At 44.5% G+C, this 26,282-nt stretch overlaps 2 protein-coding genes across 2 annotated transcripts; one reads left to right on the top strand and one right to left on the bottom strand.

The window, feature by feature from the left end:
* Positions 1-214: 214 nt before the first annotated feature.
* kiss1r (KISS1 receptor) lies at positions 215-13,108 on the bottom strand. The gene is made up of 5 exons (XM_033047033.1): positions 12,555-13,108; positions 11,434-11,558; positions 4,382-4,517; positions 3,261-3,499; positions 215-1,796 (listed from the first exon to the last, which is right to left on the bottom strand). The coding sequence occupies exons 1-5, from the start codon at positions 12,790-12,792 to the stop codon at positions 1,452-1,454; spliced, it is 1,083 nt and encodes a 360-aa protein (XP_032902924.1). The 5' UTR covers positions 12,793-13,108; the 3' UTR covers positions 215-1,451.
* An 8,106-nt stretch (positions 13,109-21,214) lies between these two features.
* tpgs1 (tubulin polyglutamylase complex subunit 1) lies at positions 21,215-25,059 on the top strand. Its single transcript, XM_033047030.1, has 2 exons — positions 21,215-21,420; positions 23,021-25,059. The coding sequence occupies exons 1-2, from the start codon at positions 21,235-21,237 to the stop codon at positions 23,597-23,599; spliced, it is 765 nt and encodes a 254-aa protein (XP_032902921.1). The 5' UTR covers positions 21,215-21,234; the 3' UTR covers positions 23,600-25,059.
* Positions 25,060-26,282: the final 1,223 nt, after the last annotated feature.

Below are 26,282 nucleotides of genomic sequence, written 5' to 3'. Positions count from 1 at the left end.
TCAAGGGGGGTAATTAGCGTGTGTGCGGGGGGGGGGATAGTTAGTGTGTGTGACGCTGCATGCCGCCTCCCCCCCCCCCCCCCCCCCCCCCCCCCCCCCCACACAACCGCACGTTGGGGGAACAGACCCAGCGGGTCTGCACTTGGTCTAGTATATATATATATATGGATGTGTATTTATGAGTATGTGTATATATACACACACTGAACTTTTTTTCCCTCTCATTTATTATATTTGCAGTGTACTCTTGACTCCCTTTTCTGCTTCTGTCCACCTACTAACCACACATTACACTTATTACATCACTTTCCTCCATTTGGTTCCATCTGCCCTTCATGTTTCCCATAATGATTCCCAATATCACCGTCATTACTTATCAGATCCCAGCACCAGTTGTCCTTGTATCAGGAATTAGCACCTTCCAGCAACTGTCTCCACTCTCATCCTCTCCTTCCCCCATCTAACTCCATCTGCTTTTTTTTCTGTCTGCTTCTTCCTATCACCCACCTACCACTGTCTCCTAACTCCACCCGTTCCCCTCCCCCACCTGGCTTCAAATTCCTGTCATCCTTCACCCCTCCTTGGTGCATTTATCACCTGCTGGCCCCTATCTCACCTGGGCCCTTCTCTTTATTCTGGCTATCTCCACAGCCAGCTAATGCAGAGTCTTGGCCAGAAATGTCACACATTCCTTCCCAACCTGCAGATACTGCTTAATTGGTACCAGCTGTTTATTTTTGCTACATGATTCAGCATTTGCAGTCTCTTATATCCTAATAATCAAAGCTCTGTTTTGGATGAATGCAGCACCTTTCACCTCTCTTATCTAAAACTAATTCTGAGCCCAGATCTCAACAAGGGCTTATTTTCAATTCAATTCCAAGCATGCCCGAAAGCAATGGATGATTTTTCTTAAATAGCATAGTTGGGATAGGGGTGTTTTTATTTCCTGCTGTTCATTCGTGTAATGGTCTGTCCAGTTTCTCAGCCTCTGTTTTTTGATGTCTTGAAATTTGATAGCTCCCTCTTTATCCCTTCTGCCTTCTGCTAAAATAGTAAAATGTATGTATTGTATTTCGTCACTATTTCAGTGTTGTCATTTAATAAATCAATAGTCCATTGTTGGTTCATTGAAACATTGAAAAACAGGGGAAGATACCAATACCAACAAAGCTAACTGAACAAAGATTCAAGATCAACTGAAGGACTTTTCTGAACTTTAAGTTTGGTGTGGATTAAGTAGGATAGTGCATTTTGAGTCTAAGTGACCAAGCCAACCATGCTCTGGGATTATTTGTTTCAAATCTATCTGTACCATGAATCATAAATATGCAGAAATTAATTGCTGCTGCTATTATTCTAGGGAGTGCAGGAACAATTATTTGACCATGCAAATTGATTTGAAGAACTAAGTCATTGGTGCCTTACTATTTACAATGTTATGTTCTGGTTTAGACAAAATGCATCTCTGTATTACAAGCAGCATTTCCACTATTTATGCTCCCAACTCTCTGCTTATAGATAAATGGAAATGCTTTTTTGAATGATTTTCTGAAGTTGGCACCCATAAATGCATACACAATAGGATTGATGGAGGAATTTGTGTAAGACATACAATGGGCCCAGATTTTCACTTTGTACGTATAGTAATTCTTGATAAAGTTTGGAAGAAAAGTCTGTAAAAGGATATAAAACTGGATGGGACCCCAGCAGATGGCAAAGAGAAAGACCATAACTGCTAACATCCTGGAGATCTTTGTACGCATGGCCTCTGATCTTTCAGCAAGAAGCTGTACCTGCAAAACAGTTTTAGTTTGTGATTAGAAGCATGGATTGAGAAAGAACAATTTGTTCCATCAAGGGCATTCATTTTGTGGAACCTATCTTATTATAGTACAGTATATACTAATTTTCAGAGAGAAAGCTTGGTGTAACTACTCACTCAAAATTTAATCCAAATTTAATTTGTTCTTGCATACCCTTCATCACAGTCCAAAGTGCAGTATAGTAAAATTTCATTTCACTGTGCACAAACATTGTGTAATCACAGAGAACAAACGTGAAAATAGAGTTGGGATGATCACTTGCCTATGGAAGTTCAGTCCTGTATAAACTTGTCTTGCCAATAGCTAACATGGAAATGTTACCTTTCATCCATCCTTCCAAGTGACCCTTTGAGATTTCAATGTCAGCTCTCCAGCAGAAGTGGAACCAGAACAAAAGCATAAAATGAAAACAGAAAATACTCAGCAGATCAGGTTGCATCTGCGGGAAGAAAAACCGAGGCACAGTTTCAAATCAGAGATCCTTTGTCAGACTGAAAAGAAGACAATAGAAGCTTTTGAAGCTGCAGGCAGGATGGAAGAGAGAGATCTCTCTGATAGAGTAAACTGGGGTGATCTTGGGCATAAGCTGTAAACAGGTAAATGAGTGAATGCTTGTAGTTAGCGAGTGAAAACATGGACAAAGGAACCTGGAGAACCTAGAATCTCACCCTCTAACTGCTCTCATTCACTGATGAACCAAGAAATTGTTACCGGTAATGTGGTAATCCCTATGATCAGCCAGGTTTTAACCTTATCAAAAACCCATTACGGCTTTACAAGCTTTTTTTATCCTCAGTTTTGACGAAGGGTCGCTGATCTGAAATATCGATTGTTTCTTGTCTCACAGATACTGCCTGACCTGCTGAGTATTCCCAGCATTTTCTGTTTTGGTTTTAGATTTTCACCATTTGCAGTTTTTTAAAATTATAACAAGATAATATTTCCAGTATATTTTAGATCTATCAGACATACAGTATTTTATTGCTTGCAGACCCCCATTTAGTTTATGCGATTAAAATTTAAATCATTGATTAGACAATCCTTAACTGAGCCCAAAAAATATTCAATTTGAATTACCTGTAAAATAAATTATTTCTGTAAATGTTTAATAAAACAAATTCTGTTGACTTCTTCCTTCTCTATCTCAACACTCCAATTATCTAATTTTCATTCTTTCTTCCTAATTTCTCTTGTTTCTGATACTTTCTGCAAATCCTTTTTGCAGGAAATGCCAAAGGATTGTCAAAGCCAAACCAGAAACCTGGTGTTGAAATTTAGCACCATTTCAATTGAATGATCACCTCGGAAATTATTCAGAAATAGAGATTGAATCAAGTGTAATGGCTTGATGAGTACATTTCATGGGGGGCTGTTTCTAATGTATTCAAAGCACAAAATATTTAAATTAAACCAGTTCACAGAATTAAAATCTACCTGAAGGTTATTATCAATAGGCTCCACAGCTGGTTGTCCCATCTGATGTAGCATAGCTGTGTAGGACACACAGATTGTGGTGAGTGGCAGAAGATAAACAGCTAGGAAGTTATGTATAATGAAGGCCTTCTCAAGGGAAGCTGATGGAAAAGATTCACTGCAGTAAACTTGGGGCCCAAACCAGTATCCATTTTGAATCTTCTGATAGATAGCCACTGGTATGGACACGATAAAAGAACCTACAACAGTTTGCAAAAGGTTAGCATAATAAATAAAGGGATTCTTTATACTTCACTTCACAAAGTTTTCATTTGATATTTTGTCTTAATAGTCTTAATTATTACTTTAAGCTCATAGAAATGATCATATTATTAAGTGACAACAATGAAATAGCCGTTTACATATAACAGAAGAATATCTCAGTGCTGCACACATCAAAAGTGAAAGTAAATGCCAGGTCACAGACTGGGAAACTACAGGGAGCTGTTTGACTAAAAGTTTGTTCAAAGCAGTGAACTTTAGAGTGTCTGAAAGGAAGAGACTTCAATTGGAGATATTGATTAATTTAGGTAGTGCAAAATGATAAGGTTAAACATAGAAACATCGAAAATAGGTGCAGGAAGAGGCCATTTGGCCCTTCGAGTCTGCACCACCATTCATTGTGATCATGGCTGATCATTCACAATCAGTAACCCGTGCCTGCCTTCTCCCCATATCTCGTGATTCCGCTAGGTTAGCCACGGATTTGGGGAGAAAACGCATGTAATCAATACATCGTCTTATTTTACAGTTTAATGTGGTTTATCTATATTGATCTGTACTTTGAAGGAATAATATTGAGCTATATGATTGTTGTTTGCTTGGGAAAGATTGATTCATCCTGTTTTAAGTTAGTTGGAAAATAATAACTGATATTTTAACGAAGCTAATGAATTTAAAAAGATGAGGTAGAAACTCACTTTTCCCAAAGTGCTTGTTGATATGAATCAATTCTTATTATCAGTAAATGGTTCTTTCCACAAAGTAAATATTTCATAATATTTGACAATTGAATCAGTGACTTCTGGAAAAAAAGTACAATCCAAACATTTTCAGCATTAAGTATTTTGTTCTTGGCTTACCAATCCATGTTGCAAGGCTGATGCCCAAAGCCACTCGCGGGGTTCTATGCCTCAAGGATCTGAGTGGATAAACTGTCACGTACCATCTGTCCACACTCATTGCGGTCAGTGTAATACATGTTGCCTGTACTGATACCTGCAAGAACAAAGAGTACATATCTGAAAGCTAGGCCAACAGAAATTATTTTCACCAACAGGATTGTGCTGAATTATGCAAGGTTTTGTTGATCGCGTGCAATGAATAAATAATTACAAACAGTTTGAACTTCACAAGATAACTATTTGTCCAAACCTAGATCCCTGTCCTCCATTTCAACGTTAGCAATAGTAGTAATCGGCATTAAGAACTTATCATTTATCACTTGTCAGTGATAGTGTTTTTATACAAAAACAATGACTTTATTACAGTTAGTACTACATATTAATATACAAACAAACAAATTAGGAGCAGGGGTGTGCCACTCAACTACCAAAGCCTGTGCTACTATTTAGTAATATGGGAATATAATATTCTGGAGCAGGTGAAGACTGTAAAGAAGTGTCTCATCTACAAAGACCAAAAGGCCTTTGTGCCTATACCATTTATAAAGGCCATGACCGATCCATTTTTGGCCTCAACGCCTCTATCCTACTCTCCCAGTACTCGTCGATTCACTTCTTGTCTCTGTCTTAAATGGGCAACTCTTTATTCCAAAACAATGACCCACCCCTAGTTTTAGATATCACCCAACTGCAGTGCTAGGGGAAACACTTTCAGTTTCTACCATGTAAAATCCCCCCAGAATCTTATGTTTCCACAATATCACCTCTCACCCCAGAAAGTATAGATCTAACCTGCTCAACCTCTTCACTTATCAACCATTCAGTCCCAGGAAAGAGCCTTGTGAACCTTCTCAGTGTTGTCTCCAATGCAAGTTTATCCTAATTTAAATATGGAGATGAAAACTGCTGTTGTAATCAACATGTGGTGTCACCAACACCCTGTAAAGTTTCATTAAACTTTCCCCATCTTTATATTCAGTAAACTTTCAATAAAGGCCAACATTTCATCTGTCTAATTACTTAGTGAACCCACAATCCAACCCTTGGTATTTTATGCACCAGGTACCCCAGATCCCTTTGTACTGCAATATTTTGCCACATCACTTCCTTTAAATCATAACTTACTTTTTCATTTTTCCTACCATGCATTTTCCCACGTTATATTCTACTTGCCGACTTCTCACCTATTCACTTAACCACTGAATATTACTTTGTTCTCTCTTTTTACTAATTTACTAATCCATCTGCTGAACATTTATGACAATCTGAATTCAACCTCGACTCCACATTCCCATCCACCCTACTAATATCCCATTATCTTAAAAATATTCGGTTTCTGCTTTAATCACCCCTTCATCAAGAGAATCTCAAAGACTTGCAACTCTCCAAAGGAATGGATGTCACTCCATCTCTGTTATTCATAAACAGTGACCCCTCGTTCTAAATTCTCCGACAAGAGGGAACATTCTCTCCGCATTCACTCAGAATCTCTCAGGAATGTTTCAATCAAATTCCCTCACACTTTTCTTAACTCCCACAGATGCAGATATACTGTAGCCTGTCAAACTTCCTATCCCTTAGTGCAATAAACAATTTCTGAACTGCTTCCAACACATCCTTCCATAAATAAGGAGATCAATATGGTACACAGTACTCCAGACATGTTCTTTCCTATGCACTACATAAATGAAGCATAATTTTCGTACTGCTGTTAAATGCGGCATGTTCAGAACTTTGGTGCCAGACTGGAAGATTTTCTAGCCTATTGGTAGTTATGCCTTTATACACTGTATGACTATGCCTATTAATATCCCAATGTTTTTTAAATCTACTATTTTTTTAGATGTAACACAGTGGCATAATACTTTTTCCAGTCAACCCAGTAAGTTTAAAGGGTAGGCGAGAAACAGAACCAGGTGAGTTTCAAAGGAGCCTGGGAAACGGCCTTTGATCTCAAAAGGAGTACAGGAAATAAAACCAGTGTGTTTAAAGAGAGTCCTGGAAACGGGGCCCCAATGAGTTTACAGGGAAGCACGGCAAACATCATCCAATGAGCCAGTGCTGAACCATCGGGATTTCCAAATACTCAAATAGTAGATTATTATTGTTTTATCAGTATATAATAGTCTTTGTAATACATGCACCAGCACAACCAGATCCCTCTTTAGCCCACTGTTAATTATTTCCGTCAAAATGGACTTCACATTTTCCCCACATTGTACTTCATGCGCTAGAATTTCAAGTCATCAGTCAAGATTATTGTCAAACACATGTCCAGTGATGTACAGATATAATGAAAATATTGTTTGCAGCAGCATCATAAGCACATAGACGCAGACAACACACAATACATTATTTATACATAAATTGAATATAATTTTTACAATAAAAAGAAGACTACGCAATTAACTGTCTGTCCCATTATAACCTCTCCCTCCTAGGTTTCTTTCACAACTTACTTTCCATTTTAATCTTTATGTCATCAGCAAATTTACCAACCAAACGTTTGGCGAACATCTTGAGGTCTCAGCCCCAACAGCAGTGATATGCCACTCATTTTATCTTGCTCATCAGAAAGAGATGCTTTCATATGATATTGTTTAAGAAAGAACTGCAGATGCTGGAAAAATCGAAGGTAGATAAAAATGCTGGAGAAACTCAGCGGGTGAGGTAGCATCTATGGAGCAAAGGAATAGGCGACGTTTTGGGTCTCGACCCAAAACGTCGCCTTTTCTGTATTTCATATTATATTCTTCATGGTCTTTATATTATTCCCTATGAGATAATATTTTCTGCAACAAACCTTGTTGCAACATCTTCTCAAATGACTTTTACAGTAGAATTATTGGTTCCTTTTATCCACAAAACATTTTTTTTTTAAAGACCTCCAGTATATTGGTCAAACATGAGTTCCCTTTCACAAAATATGTAGGAAGGAACAGCAGATACTGGTTGAAACCAAAGATAGACACAAAAAGCTGGAGTAACTCAGTGGGTCAGACAGCATTTCTGGAGAAAAGGAATAGGTGACATTTTGGGTCGAGACCTTTCTTCAGACCAGAAACATAGAAAAATAGGTGCAGCAGTAGGCCATTCAGTAATTCAAGCCAGCACCGCCATTCAATATGATCATGGTTAACATCTAAAATCAATACCCCGTTCCTGCTTTTTCCCCATTCCCTTAATTTCTTTAGACCTAAAAGAAGGGTCTTGACCCAAACCTCACCTATTCCTTTTCTTCAGAGATGCCGTCTGACCCGCTGAGTTACTCCAGCTTTTTGTGTCTATCTTTGGTTTCAACCAGTATCTGTTGTTCCTTCCTACATATTTTGTGAAAGGGAACTCATGTTTGACCAATATACTGGAGGTCTTTAAAAAAAAATGTTTTGTGGATAAAAGGAACCAATCTTCCCTTTCACAAAACTGCTTTGACTCTGACCGATTATCTGAAATATTAGAACATCTTTGATAACAGCTTCCATCATTTTACCAATGTCAGATATTTAGCTAACCGGCTTATAACTTTATGTTTCTATCTCCTCTTTTTGATTAAATTAATTACATTTATTTTTAATCTAATGGATACTTTGGGAGGATAAAACATCAATCTTATTCACAGGCCATTCTTTTAAGACCCTAGGATGAAGTCCATCAGGATCCAAATACCTGTCATCTTACAGTTCTGACAATTTATTTTGTGCCACTTACATGGTGAAGCTATTTTCTTCTGGATTCCTCTCTGCCCAACATTTCATGAATTACACCTGGGATGTTATTGTATCCTCTACAGTGAAGACTGATGCAAAGTACCTGCTTAAATCATTGGACTAATGCTCTGTTACTTTTTAAAATATCTATAGGAATACCTGTGGAAGTTTTACACATTTTTCTTATTTCTGATAAGCTTCATCTCAAAATTATTTTGCCCTTTTGAATCTTTTAGTAATTCCTTGCTTTTTTTTAAATCTTCCGTCCAATCTTCTGATCTGCCAACTGTGTTTACACAATATTTGCTTATAAATAAAGTTTAATACTATCTCTTAACTTTTTTTGTTTTTCCACAAATGGTGGATTCTCCCTTATATATTTTTTTGTCAGAGTGAATTTCTTCTGTGAATATTGGTAGGTTATTCTACCATGGTAAGATTTACAAGTGGGTCCATTCCTATGCTTGTCCAATTTTCATTTTAAAATAAGGAATCATAGCAATATGATCAGAAGAAGGAACTTACCTAACCCACATATATTGAGGTAAATTAAAGCTAGTCTACTATCAATTAGCTGTGATCAACTAAGAACATTACATGGATAGGCTGGAATTATTTTCGCTGGAGCAAACATGACCTTATGCAGTTTTATTTTCAGCAGGGTCGCCGGGGTCGAGGCCCTTCTTCAGACTCTTCAGGCATAGGTTTAAGGTAAGAGAGGAAAGATTTAAAGGGGTCCTAAGGAGCAGGATTACTGAATTGCACACTGAACGTGGTAGGTATATGGAATGAGTTGCCAAGGGAAGCAATTACATTTAAAACACATTTGGACAGGGCTAAGGGTAAGAAGGATTTAGAGGTATGTGGGCAAAATATAGGCAAGTGGGACAAGCTAAGGAACGCACTTTGATCGGCATAGATGAGTTGACTATTCCTTCGCAACTGAAATGTTCTTTTTAAACATGCTCTAGCCACTCATCAGTGAAAACACAGTGCTATTGCATTGATTAGCCCACAGCAGATGGTGCTCTCCAGCTGTCTTCTTGAGGATACTATTACAAATGAATTGGCTTTCTTTCCGTTAACTAAAATGGGTTTGCAAATGGGGGCGGGGGAATATACTCTCAGCCTTTTTGTAACTCTGTGTGAAATTCAGAAAACATTGAAGTATGAGTTGCCAAGGGAAGCAATTACATTTAAAACACATTTAAAACACATTTGGACAGGGCTATGGATAAGAAGGCCTGTTGAATTGAATTGAAAGAATCTGATGTTTAAGTTCCTGACCAATTGGCTTTACAAAATTCTCCTCGCAAATAACTGGGGGATGTTCTACCCCACTGGCAGAACAGTACACCAGAGGAATACAAGCAGGAAGCTGTGGCCATGGGAGTCGTGAGCATTTATCCCAGACCTCATTAGGTCCTCATGGAATCTGATCAAACATGGTAATCAGGAGATTTTTGCCTCTTAGTTAATGTTGAGAATATTTGATCTGGTAAAGCCTAGGAGACCATCCATCTGTCGTGTTTTAGAACGACCCAAACCTATATCCAGGTTATTCCAATTATAACACTGGCAAAAAAATATAGGGAGTTCCAGGATTTTAATACCACTGTGAAAAGCTTCCTAATCAAGATGAAGTGCAATGAAAGAGTCATACTTCTGACTTATGAAAACTGAAAAAGTAAGCCTCTGCTATTGTCAGATGCTATTAAAATGTATGTGCTTGGGACATGAGTGATGTGCTGACAATATCATATAATTACCTATCCTTTATTAACTTGAAAAGTTGTTTTACCCACTGTATCCTCATAGACTAAAGCAGCGTTTCTCAACCTTTTTACCCTTGAAATAATTTTCATCTCAGGGAACCCCTACATAAAAATCATTATATATTTATTAATATTATTTCTTTATTAATCTCTTTCTTTCTCTTTCATAAACTTAAGGCAAACATAATATAATTTTTCTGATAACTGGTTTAAGCAAAAAATACGTTTTTCTCAAGTTTATTCACAATGCAAAAAAAACTGAAATCAAACTGCTTGTTCAAAACTGAAGCAAATAAAGGCAAACAGAACCTTCGAAGAGAGAGAAAACAACACACATAAATTTTTCATAAATTAACAAAAACATACATAAATAAACTTTTGATAAACTAGCAAAAATAAACATAAACATACTTAATTTTTTTAAATTCATATAACATCCCTCAATGATGGGTACAAATTACTAAATAGCGTGGGTGAATGAGGGACTGTACGTGCACACCAGGAAGCACAGACAGGATTGGTGTAGACCGTGCACACGTCTGTACTCGAATGAGTCCCTTGACGATACACAAATCCGTCACGTACAGCTCCTGTCCACTGACCACTAAAGGCCATTTCACACTGGCGCCTTATAGACGTCGCTAAATATGCTAAATAGATGTTGCTAAATATGCCGTACGTGTATAATAAAATTATGAATATGAAATGAAACACAAAAATGACTCAAAAATGCATTTACATATGATTAGCCTATTTATCACTATTTCTCTAGGAAGCCTAGCGACCTCTCGGGGAACCCTAGTGTTCCGGGTGACCCTGGTTGAGAAAAGCTGGACTAAGGTGTTAAATGATTCCAGTTTTTCGCAGTGAAATTTAGAGGTGCTACAGTTTTGATGGAGTTATTGCACTTTCCCTTTGCATTGGTAACGTTTCTACCATGGGAAGGTGTTATTGAAATAATCTTCTTACATTGAAATGGTGAATGCAGTAGATTACAATGAGAGTGTGGTGGTGAGGTGTATATTGAGCCTCGTATCAGAAGCAACTGCCAAATATCTGCACTGGATAATATTGAGCAACGCTTGTGGTCTGGACCCTTCTTCGGACTGATTGCAGGGGCCTAATTTGCTGGCTCTGGTCGAGGAGTTTCTCTCTTCTAGTTGTCTACCTTTCAGCCAGGCGTAAGTGCAGTTCCAGTTTTGCTAAAGCGACGGAGACTTAATGCCCCCAATTAATTACTCTCTCTCCAGTGTACAATTCGGGCAAGCTCTACGACTGCTTTTTACTCCAGCTTTTCGTGGCTATCTTCGGTTTCCCCCTCAATAGGGAATCCATTATACTAGATGTTTATAGGTTTATATAAATGTTTTATAGATTAAGATGAGAATATATGTTCTGAGACTGCACAAAGATCTTACTATTGTCACTGCATCTGTGACTGGTGGTTAATGATTAGCAGGGGACAAGGGAATCAAATGCCCTTATTGGGTCAATCGAAAAAAAACCTGATAATGACAGGAAAGCTTACTTGTTGCATGTAGCTGACAAATTTACACATGAACTCCCCGAAAATCCAGCTTGGTAGAGGATACAGGACTGCAGTAAAAGGCACGCAGCACACCAGGAAGATAATATCAGTTGCGGCCAAATTTGCTGGAAAAAAGAAAAAGCTCAAAACAATTTAAATCTTGAAGAGGTTAGGAAAACAAGTCAAGTTGCTTACTGGAAACAAAGAACTGCAGATGCAGGTTAGGCACAGAGAATCTCGGTCTGAAGAAGGGTCTCGACCCGAAACGTCACAGATTCTTTTCTCTGGATAAGCTGCCTGACCCGTTGAGAAACTTCAGCTTTTTGTGTCTAGCTTCGGTTCAAACCATCATCTGCAGTTCCTTCCTGCAGATGCTGGCTAATCTACAAAAAGACAAAAGCGCTGTAGTTACTCAACGGGCCAAACGAATCACCTATCCATGTTCTGCAGAGATGATGCCCGACCTGTTGAGTGAATCCAGCACTCGGTGTACTTTCAGGTTACATACTAAACAGTTACTTCCTATTATGTCCAAAACAAATCAGATGCTTAAACAATGCAATGCTTACTGACATCATTAAGTAAATAAATTAGAATGTATTTCTCAGTAAGATCTATCTAAAGTATTATTATATTCCTTCTAGTTAACCTGTCAATAGGACCCGTCTTACTCAGTGACCCGGTCTATCAGATTTACAGTTATGAAACATCATGCTCTGCACAACTTCCACTGGTTCAATTTAATACAAAATATTAACTTGGAAAATGTATGTATACATTTGTTATTGTTTTTACAGGCACTGAACTCGATCGAATATACCTTGAAATCGCTCCTTTTTAATTAATTTAACGTTAATTTCAATTCCATTTATGTTTAGCGTGACTAATACTTTAATCATTCATGGCTAAACCTACACATATGCTGAATGTATATTAACGTCACCCATTCCTTCTCTCCAGAGATGCTGCCTGTCCCGCTGAGTTACTCCAGCATTTTGTGTCTATCTTCGGTGCAAACCAGCCTCTGCAGTTCCTACCCACAGTGAACGTAAATCTACTAGCCGATAGATTATTCAGTTAACAAACACATGGATCTTGTATTTACACATGGATCTTGTTACCTATGTAGAAGTTGGTGACTGTTCGCATTTGTCTGTGCTTCATTACCACATAGATCACAAGCGAGTTTCCAGCGAGTCCAAACACCATCAGAATCCCGAAGCAGAGAGGTACCAACCAGGCGTCTATTAGCACCGGAGGGGTCGGGGCAGCTGTCGTGTTACTACAGATGTATCCCGAACAAGACCCAGCGATATATTGAAAGGGTTCATTTATCGAGAGCGTCGTAGAAAAGTTCATGTTCTGCCGTAAATTAATAAAAACGCGATGCTGTTAAAATCACCACATTTACAAAGGAAAAAGCGGGTATAAATTGAACGTCACCCGAGAGATCCGCGCAGGCTATTCTCTCCTGCTCTTGTGAAGATGGGATTTTGAGTCCATTGATATCTGTCGTCCATGACCGATGGAACCTAGTCGTTTCTGTGCAACCTGCGATCAGAACCAGTCAGAGCAAAGGAAGGAGACTTGTGAAAACAACGTGCCACGAGCACTGATGAGAAAGCCATGGAGTTGGCAGTGGCCATGTTACACTTATCCATTATGGACTCCTCTAGATGGCGATATTTGTTTGGTTTTTCAGGTAAATTGCCCCGCTGAGAGTACTGACATTGCCTTCCACTTCCACCGTCTGGATTCCACAAACTCCCATTTCTGTCAATAAAGCTTGGCTCCGCATAGACTTTAAACCCGAATCTAGTTTCAATAGACAATAGGTGCAGAAGTAGGCCATTCGGCCCTTTGACCGAGCTAGAATGTTGATGATCAGCTCATGGCTGATCATCCACATTCAGTATCCCGTTCCTGCCTTCTCACTATATCCCCTGACTCCGCTATTTTTAAGAGCTAAAATCTAACTCTCTCTTGAAAGCATCCTTTTAAGTTTCCTCAACATTAGTTTCCTTAACATTCAATGCATCAACAATGCTACTGTGCCCGTGAATACGGGATTGCTCAGGCAACGACATGCCTTGTTCTGCTTAGGGGCCAGGACGCATGTCTGTGAGCGGATGGCGGGCCACATCTATCATGTGCCCTGGTTTATCGACAAACTCTTGACTACATCTTTAAATTACATGAATGAAAGATAGACACAAAGTGCTGGTGTGTAAGCTGAGTCTCACGTTGCGAGTTGACACAAGAGGTACCCCGAGTTAAAACTCGTGGTAATAACGTGCGATTAACGTACGGAACTCGTGGACGCAACTTAGAGACTCGTGGCGCTAACGGCAGGTACTCGTGAAACTTGTGTTCAAAAGGGAACTGCAGATGCTGGAATATCGAAGGTACACAAAATTGCTGGGGGAACTCAGCGGGTGCAGCAGCATCTATGGAGCGAAGGAAATAGGCGACGTTTCGGGCCGAAACCCTTCTTCAGACTGATAGGGGGTGGGGAAAGAAAGAAGGACAAAGGGAGGAGGAGGAGGAGCCCGAGGGCGGGCGGATGGGAGGAGACAGCTAGAGGGTGAAGGAAGGGGAGGGGGGGAGGGGACAGCACGGGCTAGCCAAATTGGGAGAATTCAATGTTGATGCCAAGGGGACGCAAGGACCCCAGACGGAATATGAGGTGCTGTTCCTCCAATTTCCGCTGGTGCTCACTCTGGCAATGGAGGAGACCCAGGACAGAGAGGTCGGATTGGGAATGGGAGGGGGAGTTGAAGTGCTGAGCCACCGGGAGATCAGGTAGGTTATTGCGGACTGAGCGGAGGTGTTCGGCGAAACGGTCGCCCAACCTACGCTTGGTCTCACCGATGTAGATCAGCTGACATCTAGAGCAGCGGATGCAGTAGATGAGGTTGGAGGAGATACAGGTGAACCTTTGTCGCACCTGGAACGACTGCTTGGGACCTTGAATGGAGTCGAGGGGGGAGGTGAAGGGACAGGTGTTGCATTTCTTGCGGTTGCAACGGAAAGTGCCCGGGGAGGGGGTGGTGCGGGAGGGAAGTGAAGAATTGACGAGGGAGTTGCGGAGGGAGCGGTCTTTGCGGAAGGCAGACATGGGGGGAGATGGGAAGATGTGGCGAGTGGTGGGGTCACGTTGGAGGTGGCGGAAATGGCGGAGGATTATGTGTTGTATTTGCCGGCTGGTGGGGTGAAAGGTGAGGACCAGAGGGACTCTGCCCTTGTTGCGTGTGCGGGGATGGGGAGAGAGAGCAGCGTTACGGGGTATGGATGAGACCCTGGTGTGAGCCTCATCTATGGTGGCGGAGGGGAATCCCCGTTCCCTGAAGAACAAGGACATTTCCGATGCCCTGGTATGAAATGTCTCATCCTGGGAACAGATGCGGCGTAGGCGGAGGAATTGGGAGTAGGGGATGGAGTCTTTACAGGGGGCAGGGTGGGAAGACGTGTAGTCCAGATAGCCATGTGAGTCAGTGGGTTTATAATGTATGTCGGTCAGGAGTCTGTCCCCTGCGATGGAGATGGTGAGGTCAAGGAATGGTAGGGAAGTGTCTGAAATCGTCCAGGTGTATTGGAGTGCCGGATGGAAGTTGGTGGTGAAGTGGATGAAGTCAGTCAGTTGTGTGTGGGTGCAGGAGGTGGCACCAAAGCAGTCGTCAATGTAGCGGAGGTAGAGGTCGGGGATGGGGCCCTGGTACGCATTGAACAAGGATTGTTCAACGTGCCCGACAAAGAGGCAGGCGTAGCTGGGGCCCATGCGTGTGCCCATAGCTACGCCTTGTGTTTGGAGGAAATGGGAGGAGTCAAATGTAAAGTTATTGAGGGTGAGGACCAACTCCGCTAAGCGGAGGAGAGTGTCAGTGGCTGGGTATAGGTTGCTCCTCTGGTCGAGGAACTCGTGAAACTTGTCAGCTCTTGCAAAAAATCAAACATGTTTAAAGCTGAGTCTCACGTTGACTCGTGGTTGTGTACGAGATTGCAAGTGTATGATCAAGAGTTTAACCGAGTTCCCACGGGTATGACGAGTTTGCCGTTTACTTGCCATTTCTGCGATGTTCCAAGTTCATCTCCCGAGTTACTCTTGAGCCAATCCTGATTGAAGGTTTGTTTTAATAAGCAACAGTGTTATGTTTTAATAAGCAACAGTGTTAAAGAAGACCTCTCCATCCTGTGGCTTTGTTTTAAAGATAGAATTCAGCGCTGCCGCATCTATTGATGTGACCTACAAAGGGGACAATGCGCACCATCCAGTGCCAGAGCAGTTATACTTATGATTTGTTTGAAACACACAGGTTTGATATGTTTTAATTGAATTTACTGCCATGTCTACACACTGCGGGGAGACTGGAGATGAAATCTTTGAATGTGGACGGATGTGCACATCAAATTGTTGTGAGACGGAGCTCAGGGTTCGCCTCCTGAGCTGCTTTGGTGCCCAGGCGTGAGTTGAGGCGGAGAGAGGGGGGGGGGGGCGTCATTAATCTGTCTGGGGTGACATGGCTCTTGGGTTAGGCTGGGATCATTCTCTGCGGGATGATCTTAGTGCGGGAGACAAGTGTGGGAGAGGTATACTGACTGTGTGGGCAGACACATTGGATTAGGTGAGGTGAGCAGGAGAGTGTGTTTGTTTTAAGTTGCAGAGGTAGGGGCCAAGGGCGGTACAGTTCCCAGTCTCAGCTCCCAGCGCGGACGTCAGGACCAACGGGAAACCGACCCCCAGGCCCACTGCAAGCACGGAGAACATAAAGACCCACAGCCAACAGCAACTCCAGCCCAGCCCCGCTCCAACTCCAGAGGAACCCGCTCCCCGATGGGCCTCTACGGCGACAAGTGGCAGTTCGCCCACAGCGCGAGCTGCGCCCCCTCATCCACCACCCCAAGAACAAGACGTACCTTGCACACCATCAGCTTCTGCCCCTACGGGGAGCGGGTTCCTCTGAAGTTGGAGCGGGGCTGGGCTGGAATTGCTGCTGTCTGTGGGTCTCTGGGTTCTCCGTGCTTGCAGTGGGCCTGGTGGGCCTGGTGGTTGGTGTCCCGTTGGTCCTGACGTCTCCGGCCACCCCCCTGGACAGGAGCTGAGACTGGGAACTGTACCGCCCTTGCCCCCTTCCTCCCGTCCCGACCCCCTGGGAAACTGAAGGGAGCGACTGCCCCGGGGCGACTGGCACTGACCTGCTGACATCGCCGACGTGAAGACAGTGCAAAGCCCCCGCGCCGGTGCAATGGTCGGGGAGCTGGGGAGGGAAGGGGTCACACATATGGCCGGGAAGCAGAGGGATGTAGGTGGGGGTGGTGACAGATAGGGCCAACAATGAGTGGAGAAAGACAGAAACACCGACGTGCAAAGGAGACCTATAACAGTGCATGATCTCTCTCGCGTTATGGCAGGTGATTGTCGCTGGGAAACTGAAGGGAGCGACAATCTGCTGCTGCCTGCCCGCTGAGTTAAAGAGTTCCCACGGTAGACTCACGATACTCTAAGGTAAACGCACGGGCCACTACGTTCTTACAACGAGTTAAAATGTTTCAATTCTTAACCACAAGAGTAAAATTGACTCGTGGAAAATTTAAAAACCGAGGTACCCCGAGTTTAAAACAAATTTAACTCGTGGTAATCACGTACAATTAACGTAGCGGGAACGTCGGAACTCGTGGACTCAACTTAGCGACTCGTGGCGCTAACGGCAGGTACCCGTGAAACTTACAGCGCCAAAGACCTGCGTTCGATCCTGGCTACGGGTGCTGTCTGTACGGAGTTTGTATGTTCTCCCTGTGAGCACGTGGGTTTTCTCCAGGCGCTACGGTTTCCTCCCACATCCCAAAGGCACGCGGGTTTGTAGGTTAATTGGTCTCTGTAAATTGTTCTTAATGTGTGGAATAGAACTGGTGTAAGGGGTGATCGATGGTCGATCGGACTCGGTGGGCCGAAGGGCCTATTTCCCACACTGTATCTCTAAACTAAACCAAATTAAAATGGGACGATATTGAACGGTAGGGGGAACAAATGCCAAAAGATGCTTATAGATAGCGAGGCAAGTCAATAAGATGGTTACAACGACGCACAAGATGCTTTCCTTTGTAGCATAGAGTAGAAGAGGAGGGAGATAGACACCCCAGTTACACCTCAGCTGGAAAACTGAGTACAGTTCTAATACCACTTTACATAAATATGCCATGGTTTGGAGAGTGGGGAGGAGATTCTCAAGAAGGCTGGCAGGTTTGGAAAGTTTTAGCTAAGAGGATGGGCTGGGTATTTTTTTTAAATAGAGCGGAGATTTAAACCAAGTTATATAAAATAATGAAGGACTGAGATAGAATAACTAGGCGACACACATTTCCCTTAGCTTATGGACAACAAGAGGACAACATGAGTGATGGAAGATTGAGGATATGGATAGAACAGACATGTAAACACAATACACATCGAATATATAATGAATTAAAATTAAATAAATTAATCATCATAACACTAGAGCAAAACAAAACAACGAATTCCTTCGTGCAACCAACGACCATAGTTCGAAGTTGACGTTAGCGTTGTGTAGTGTGTTAAATTCCCGACTAGCTTTTATGAATGGAGAAACAATGAACTGCAGATTCTGGAGTATTGAGCAAAACACAAAACACATTGAGCAGAACACAAACACCGAGACACAAAGTGCTGGAGTAACTCAATGGGTCAGGCAGCACCTCCAGACAAAAGGATCAATTTCCCCATACATATTACATGACCCGCTGAGTTACTCCAGCACTTCGTGTTTACCTTTTTTTTTTAAATAAATAATTAGTTTAATACCACAAAGTAAAATAAACTAATTAGATTTATAAAAGCAGTTCTGAAGTATTGTGTAGGAAGGAGCTGTAGATGCTGGTTTACCGAAGACAGACACAAAATGCTGGAGTAACTCAGCGGGTCAGGCAACATCTCTAGAGAAAAGGAATAGGTAATACTTCGGGACGAGACGCTTCTTCAGAACGAGTCAGGGGAGAGGGAAACGAGAGATGATGAAGGCTGCTAACAAAGAGCATGTAAGGTGTGCAAGGGACAGATCAAAGCAGACGATGATCAAGTGAATGTATAATAGTTCATTAATTAATTTTACTGTTTGTATGCCTCCTCCTTGTCACCCTCCATTCAGCCAACAATGAATCATTGTAGGTAGACAAAAATGCTGGAGAAACTCAGCGGGTGCAGCAGCATCTATGGAGCGAACGAAATAGGCAACGTTTCGGGCCGAAACCCTTCTTCAGATTAATAGGGGGTGGCGGGGAGAATGAAGGAAAAAGGAGGAGGAGGAGCCTGAGGGCTGAGGAAAGGGAGGAGACAGCAAGGGCTAGCAAAATTGGGACCATGACCCCACTGACGAGCACCAGGCCACCATCTCTAGCATCATCACCGACTTCATCAACTCCAACGCCCTGCCCGACCGAGCCTCCAACCTCATCGTTCCCCAGCCCCGCACGGTCCGATTTTACCTTCTCCCAAAAATCCACAAACCTGACTGCCCTGGTAGACCCATTGTCTCTGCCTGTTCGTGCCCCACCGAACTAATTTCCACATACCTTGACTCCATCCTATCCCCCTTGGTTAAATCCCTTCCTACCTATGTTCAAGACACCTCAGACACTTTCCGCCGTCTCCGCGCATTCCATTCTCTAGGCCCTCACCCCCTCATCTTCACCATGGACGTCCAGTCACTCCACACATCCATCCCCCACCAGGATGGTCTCAAAGCCCTCCGGTTCTTCCTCGACCAGAGAAGCAACCTATACCCAGCCACTGACACTCTCCTCCACCTAGCGGAGCTGGTCCTTACCCTCAATAACTTCACGTTTGACTCCTCCCATTTCCTCCAAATACAAGGCGTAGCTATGGGCACACGCAACGGCCCCAGCTACGCCTGCCTCTTTGTCGGGTACGTCGAACAATCCTTGTTCAATACGTACCAGGGCCCCATCCCCGACCTCTACCTCCGTTACATCGATGACTGCTTTGGTGCCACCTCCTGCACCCACACACAACTGACTGACTTCATCCACTTCACCACCAACTTCCATCCGGCACTCAAATACACCTGGACTATTTCCGACACTTCCCTACCATTCCTTGACCTCACTATCTCCATCGCAGGTTATAGACTTCTGACCGACATCCACTATAAACCCACTGACTCCCATGGCTATCTGGACTACACTTCTTCCCACCCTGCTTCCTGTAAGGACTCCATCCACTACTCGCAATTCCTCCGTCTACGCCGCATCTGCTCCCAGGATGAGGCGTTCCACACCAGGGCATCTGAAATGTCCTCATTCTTCAGGGAACAGGGGTTCCCCTCCTCCACCATAAATGAGGTTCGCACCAGGGTCTCTTCCATACCCCGCAACACTGCTCTCTCTCCCCATCCCCCCACTCGCAACAAGGGCAGAGTCCCCCTAGTCCTCACCTTTCACCCCACCAGCCGTCACATACAACAAGTAATCCTCCGTCAGTTTCGCCACCTCCAACGTGACCCCACCACTCGCCACATCTTCCCATCTCCCCCCATGTCAGCCTTCCGCAAAGACCGCTCCCTCCGTAACTCCCTTGTCAATTCTTCCCTTCCCTCCCGTACCACCCCCTCCCCGGGCACTTTCCGTTGCAACCGCAAGAGATGCAACACCTGTCCCTTTACCTCCCCCCTCGACTCCCTTCAAGGACCCAAGCAATCGTTCCAGGTGCGACAGAGGTTCACCTGTATCTCCTCCAACCTCATCTATTGCATCCGCTGCTCTAGATGTCAGCTGATCTACACCAGTGAGACTAAGCGGAGGCTGGGCGATCGTTTCGCCGAACACCTCCGCTCGGTCCGCAAGAACCTACCTGACCTCCCGGTGGCTCAGCACTTCAACTCCCCCTCCCATTGCCCATCCGACCTCTCTGTCCTGGGTCTCCTCCATGGCCAGAGTGAGCAACACCGGAAATTGGAGGAACAGTGCCTCATATTCCGCTTGGGGAGTCAGCATCCTGTGGGCATGAACATTGAATTCTCCCAATTTTGCTAGCCCTTGCTGTCTCCTCCCCTTCCTCAGCCCTCGGGCTGTCTCCTCCTCCTTTTCCCCTTCCTTCTCCCCGCCACCCCCTATCAGTCTGAAGCAAAGATCTTAGAGCAGAGCTCTAAGATCTTTGGTCTGAAGAAGAGTTTCGGCCCGAAACGTTGCCTATTTCCTTCGCTCCATAGAGGCTGCTGCACCCGCTGAGTTTCTCCAGCTTTTTTGTCTACCGATTTTCCAGCATCTGCAGTTCCTTCTTAAAAACAATGAATCATTGTACATTTCCTTGATTAGCGTCCACTTTGATCTGTCCTTTTCACACCTTACATGCGCTTTGTAGCCTTCCTTATCTCTCGTTTCCACGTCCCCTGACTCTCAGTCTGAAGAAGGGTCTCGACCCGAAACGTCTCTCCAGAGATGCTGCCCGTCCCGTTGAGTTACTCCAGCATTTTGTGTCTGACTGCAGTCAATTATTTCCACACAAACACCTATCTATGTATTTTAGGGATGCTGCCTGACCCGCTGAGTTACTCCAGCACTTTGTGTTTTACCTTTCACAAAGAAGGAATTTTAAACCACAAAGTTAAAGCAAAGTAATTGGATTTATAAAAGCAGCTCTGAAGGAACCCCCCCTCCCCTCCCCTCCCGGTATCGATCTCCAACGCGAGGGAGGTTCCCGGTACGAATGTTCCGCTACTGTGGGGCCGGGGGCAGGTTTGCAGGTGACGCCGCTCCTTGCCCCGCACTAAGATGGCGGCGGCGGGGGTCGCGGAGCCGCCGCTCCCAGGCGGCCTCTCACTCACACTCCGGGAGGCGCTGCTCAAGGTGCTGGAGAACCGGCCCCAGGATCCCGTCTCCTTCCTGGGCGACTACTTCCAAAGCCTGGCGGCGGCGGCCACGGCCTCCGAAGAGAAACTCGTCCCGAGGACGCAGGAGGTAACCTGAGGATGGGGCCCGTAGTCTACCCCCGGGCCGGGCCCTTGTCTGAGGAGGGGCCCGTAGTCTAGCCCCTTCCTGGGGGCCTTGTCTGAGGAGGGGCCCAGTGTCTGCCCGGGGCCTTTGCCCACGAAGAGGGCCCCATAGTCTACCCCCGGCCCGGGGCCTTGTCTGAGGAGGGGCCCGAAGTCTACCCCCGGGCCCTTGCCGTAGGAGGGACCCTTGTCCAGCGAGAGGGGCCCAGTGTCTACCCCCGGCCCGGGGCCTTTGTCCAGGGAGAGGGGCCCGTAGTCTGTGGAGGGATTAGACAGTACCCTTCTTTCGTGTCAGGACCCTTCTTTCGTGTCAGGTCCCTTCTTCAGACTGATTGCAGCAGGGAGGAGAAAGCCAGGACAGAGGTGGGTGCAGGACAAAGCTTGGCGAGTGGTAGGTGGATACAGGTGAGGGGAGTTTTATGGGTAGATGAAGGCTGGAGATGAAATGGAGATAAAAAATGTCAGAGAAGTGGAATGAACTGCAAAACGGGAGGGATGTAAGTGAAAGAGGTGGGGGATGCATAGTGGGTGTGGGCATGAAAGGCAAGTTGTATCTATGTTGTACCTTTCTCTGGCTGTATGAGAAGCTTTGGAAAGTGACGGAATCCCCCACATTTGAACCCAGAGTTCCATGCAGTCATCACACCCAGCTCAATCTGTCAACTGGCTTCTGGCTCCACTGACGATTTTCATTCAAAGTTCAGGCGGATTATTCACCACAATGTCCTGGACTGCGGGCTTGTGCTCGTGATAACGTTTAGGTTTAGGACTCAATGCGATTTGGAAAGAAGGTGCCGAGAATGGGAGGCGGTCAGGGAGGCATTGCCTCAATGGGTGAGGGTTACTCCAGCACTTTGTGTTTTTCCCTCAGGCCGACCATTGTGCTTATCCAAGGTAGACAAAAATGCTGGAGAAACTCAGTGGGTGCGGCAGCATCTATGGAGCGAAGGAAATAGGCAACGTTTCGGCCCGAAACACTCCTTCAGACTTATCCACACTGGTTTCATTTACCCACATTTGGTCTATTGCCTTTGATGCCTTGACAACTCAAGTACTTATCTAGGTGCCTCTTAAATGTTATATTGAGAGTACGTGCTTCCATTGCCTCCGCGGCTAGTGCATTCCAGATTCTACCCACTCTGAAAAAGAATCCTACTGTAAAGCCCTTTCCCTTTAGAGTTTACAGATATAGCGTAGAAACTTGCCCTTCGGCCCACTGAGTCTGCACCACCAGCTATCATCCGTACACTAACACTATTTATACACTCGGGGCAATTTACTATTTTTTTTTTTACTGAAGCCAATTAGCCGACCAACCTGCATGTCTTTGTACTGTGGGAGGAAACTGGAGCACCCGAAGAAAACCCACTTGGTCACAGCGAGAATGTACAAACTGTACAGATAGCCCCCATGGTCAGGATTGAACTGGGGTCTCTGGCGCTGTGAGGCAGCAACTCTTCCGTTGCGCCACCATTTGAGGGAGAGGTTGTGCCTCTTGAGGTCTGGGGGTGAGCGAGAACAGGGAGAGTTGGATAGTAGAGTAACACACTTTGCTCTCTCTGCAGGAGCAGGTCTCCAACGCACTGAAACAGCTGCTGTTCTGCCACTACAACAGACCAGCCTTCAGCCGGAACACAGCCCTGGCCTTCCAGATCCTCAGTTGCCCAACAAACAAGAGGAAGAAGCCTGGTCTCAAAGGCAGAGTGTACACGGAGCTCCTGAAGCAGATTTGTGGCAGTGCAGGCCCCGCTTCCAGCTCCTTGATCCACAAACTGCGCTGCTGGGATCACGAGGCTGTCCCTTTCGGCGTCTTCAGGCACGGAGTGCTGACTTGCTTCGTCTTCCTGGACTACGTGAAGATTTCCCGGCGGCTGTTTGAGGTGGTGGCGGAGTCTGGCGAGGCCAGTCGGACAGTGTGCCAGGCTCTGCTCGAGGCCCTGCAGGATGCACTGAGCACCAGCGGGTCAGCCAGAGGCACCAGGTGCCTGGACACCGCCTCCAAGCTCAGCCCTGACCAGCTGGGGCACACCATGGAGCAAGCCATGAGGCTGCGGAGAAACGAAACATCGCCGCCGATGACTCAGGAGGACTTCACTCAGCTCACCGCTCCTCTCTTCATTCAGAGAGTGAAGCCCATGTGTTGACTGGAGAGCAGCTGGTAGCAAGGTGCCAAATACAGAACGCCCAGTGTTGTCATCACCAGATTGCTGCATGTTCCCCCTCAGCCAGTGATGCTGGCGTATTGTGGCCTGGCTTGACTGCAGTGCGCTGTCGAGTTATCGTCCTTCCTGAGGCAAACCACACTTTCACCCATCCCCCACCATCATCCCCCTTGCCCTTGCTCTGTCTTGCTCTCTCCTAGGATGCTGCCTCCCCCCTCCACCCCAAGTTCCTGGGTTGTATCTCGCGCTCCACCAAACTAGCCCACCACATCTATCCTCCAGTTCTCTTGCCAAACATAACATTACTCGCTGAACTAACTTGCTGGGTGGAGGCAGAGGGGAGGTTTAGTTAGTGCCCTTGCTGTCATAAGTTCTTGGAGCAGAAATAGGTCATTTGACCCATTAGGTTTACTCCGCCATCCAATCATGCCTGATCTATCTTTCCCTCTCAACTCCATTCTCCTGCCTTCTCCCCATAACCCCTGACACCCGTACTAATTACTCAGTCTTAAAAATGTCCATTTACTTGACCTCCACAGCCTTCATTGTGGCAATGAATCCCAGAGATTCACCATCCTCTGACTAAAGAAATTCCTCCTCATCTCCTCTCTAAAGATACATCTTTTTATTCTGGGGCTATAGCCTCCGGTCCTAGATGCTCGCACCAGTGGTAACACTCTCCACGTCCACTCAGTCCAGGCCTTGGTCACCTGCGTGGTCCGTCTCCACCATCTGGAGACAAGGGTTTGTTGTCAGCTCCCTTCTCTCTGTGTGTTTCAGACTCCAGCTCAAGTTGAGACATTTACTTGGTGTGCCACTTGCCAATTGTGATCATTTTATCAATCATTTGTGTTGAGTGAGGCTCACCTCCCAAATTTGTACCCGAGTGATGTCTGCCAATGACTGCATTTCAAGTGAGTTCCTGGACACACAAACTCCTTAACCGAGAGGATGTTGCTGGGGACTGGGAGCAAGACTCTTCCGAACCCAAACCTGACTGGGTAAGGAGACACGAGAGACTGCAAGAGGTGGAATCTTGAGCAAAACACAATGTGCCGGAGGAGCTGTGGGTTCAATCCCGACGCGAAACGTCACCTGTTCTTTCCCTCCCCAGATGCGGTCTGGCACGCTGAGTTCCTCCAGCACTTTGTGTTTTGGACTGGATGAGGGCTAGGAGCAAGGAACTTTCATCCCAGGATAAGGGACCAAGAGGAGAACCACTGTCTGATTTGGCTCTTCCCCCATCCCAAGGGCAAGGTGCATGACTGTCCCTGGTGGTGCCATGCTGATATTACAGCATTACCACATGAAAGTAAGTCACTAATCTTTTGTACACCTTATTTGTCTGATTAGATGTATTATTAATGATTGTTGATTGCTTGGTTGTTTCTTATTTTATATCTGTGTTTTGCAAGATTAAATTAAACAAATTGTATTCACATTTCCTGTTTCCTCTCTGTTTTAGTCCCCCCCCCCCCCAAATCTCTTTTGTGAACCATCTCCCAAAGGTATCACCTCTGAAGGGTGTGGAATTCTTTGCATTAGACAGACAGTGAACGTGGCCAGGGGGTTTTCCTCGATGGTAGGTGACGCTACCATCGCACCATGTTCTTTCCTCAGCCAAGTGCAGCTGTTCCTGTAGGCCTATCAACCCACTTGCCGGAGGGCCGCTTTCTTGGTGAAATACAGCGATGCTACCGGACTTTCATCGTAGATCAGTGGAACACCAGTATCCTATGAAAGCTGTGCTGTTAAAGACATCACAGCCCCATCACAGGGCGCTGGTGCGGAGAATTCTCACGGTAAATCTCGTGGCTCGCATGTGTTAACCTGTCACCAAAGAAACTTCCCATCAAAGTCGAGAATTTTGAACAAGTGGAGGCCATTCAGCCCTTGGAGTGTGTCCTATCATTCAACAATTGGAGGCGTAACTGCATGCACACCATGGATAGAGGCCAGGATATAGTGGATGTGGAGAGATGTTTCTGTAGCAATGTTACAACATTTTGAGATTTAAAAAATCAAGTCTGCAATTTATCCCATCAGATAAAGCACAAAAATAAGTTTAATTTGACAGCTAATTCACTTTCATATCTTCAGTATTAAAAAAAGTTATGGCCATTTTCATACTTGGAAATTAGCATCTTGTTCCCTATTGATTTTCCATTGACTTAACACAAAAGCTGTGATCGAGGACAGTGATATGGCCATAACTTTATTAAGAATTAAGAGAACTGAAAGAAATTTTCAGTTATTATAGATTGAAGCATTCTGAAACAAATATTAAACAATCTTACTTGGATGACCTGAAATTAAAGCATATAATTAGTTAGTTTCCCAATTGTAGCTAATTCCAAACTTCAATTACTAGATCTAAACATCTATCCATTTCTTAAGAAAAGATTAACATTTTTAAATAGCCTAAGTGTCCAAATAACATTCACAAAGAATTCACAATAAAACATGATTTTAAAATCTCATTTACATTAATTTATAGGCCAAATGGAAGGAATTTAGTGTTCAATTGCTGTAAATTAATGGCCATTTAAATCAGCTTTCGAGTGGGATCCTGTGGAACTCTGTGGAACGCGCTGGTTTGGAACGTTCCCATTGCGGTGGATTTGTACCCCATATGCCCAGAAAAATACTGCAGGATTTAATGGGC

This window comes from Amblyraja radiata, chromosome 29, assembly GCF_010909765.2.
Source record: "Amblyraja radiata isolate CabotCenter1 chromosome 29, sAmbRad1.1.pri, whole genome shotgun sequence".
Classification (NCBI taxonomy): domain Eukaryota; kingdom Metazoa; phylum Chordata; class Chondrichthyes; order Rajiformes; family Rajidae; genus Amblyraja; species Amblyraja radiata.
This window is presented reverse-complemented; position numbering and strand designations above follow the sequence as displayed.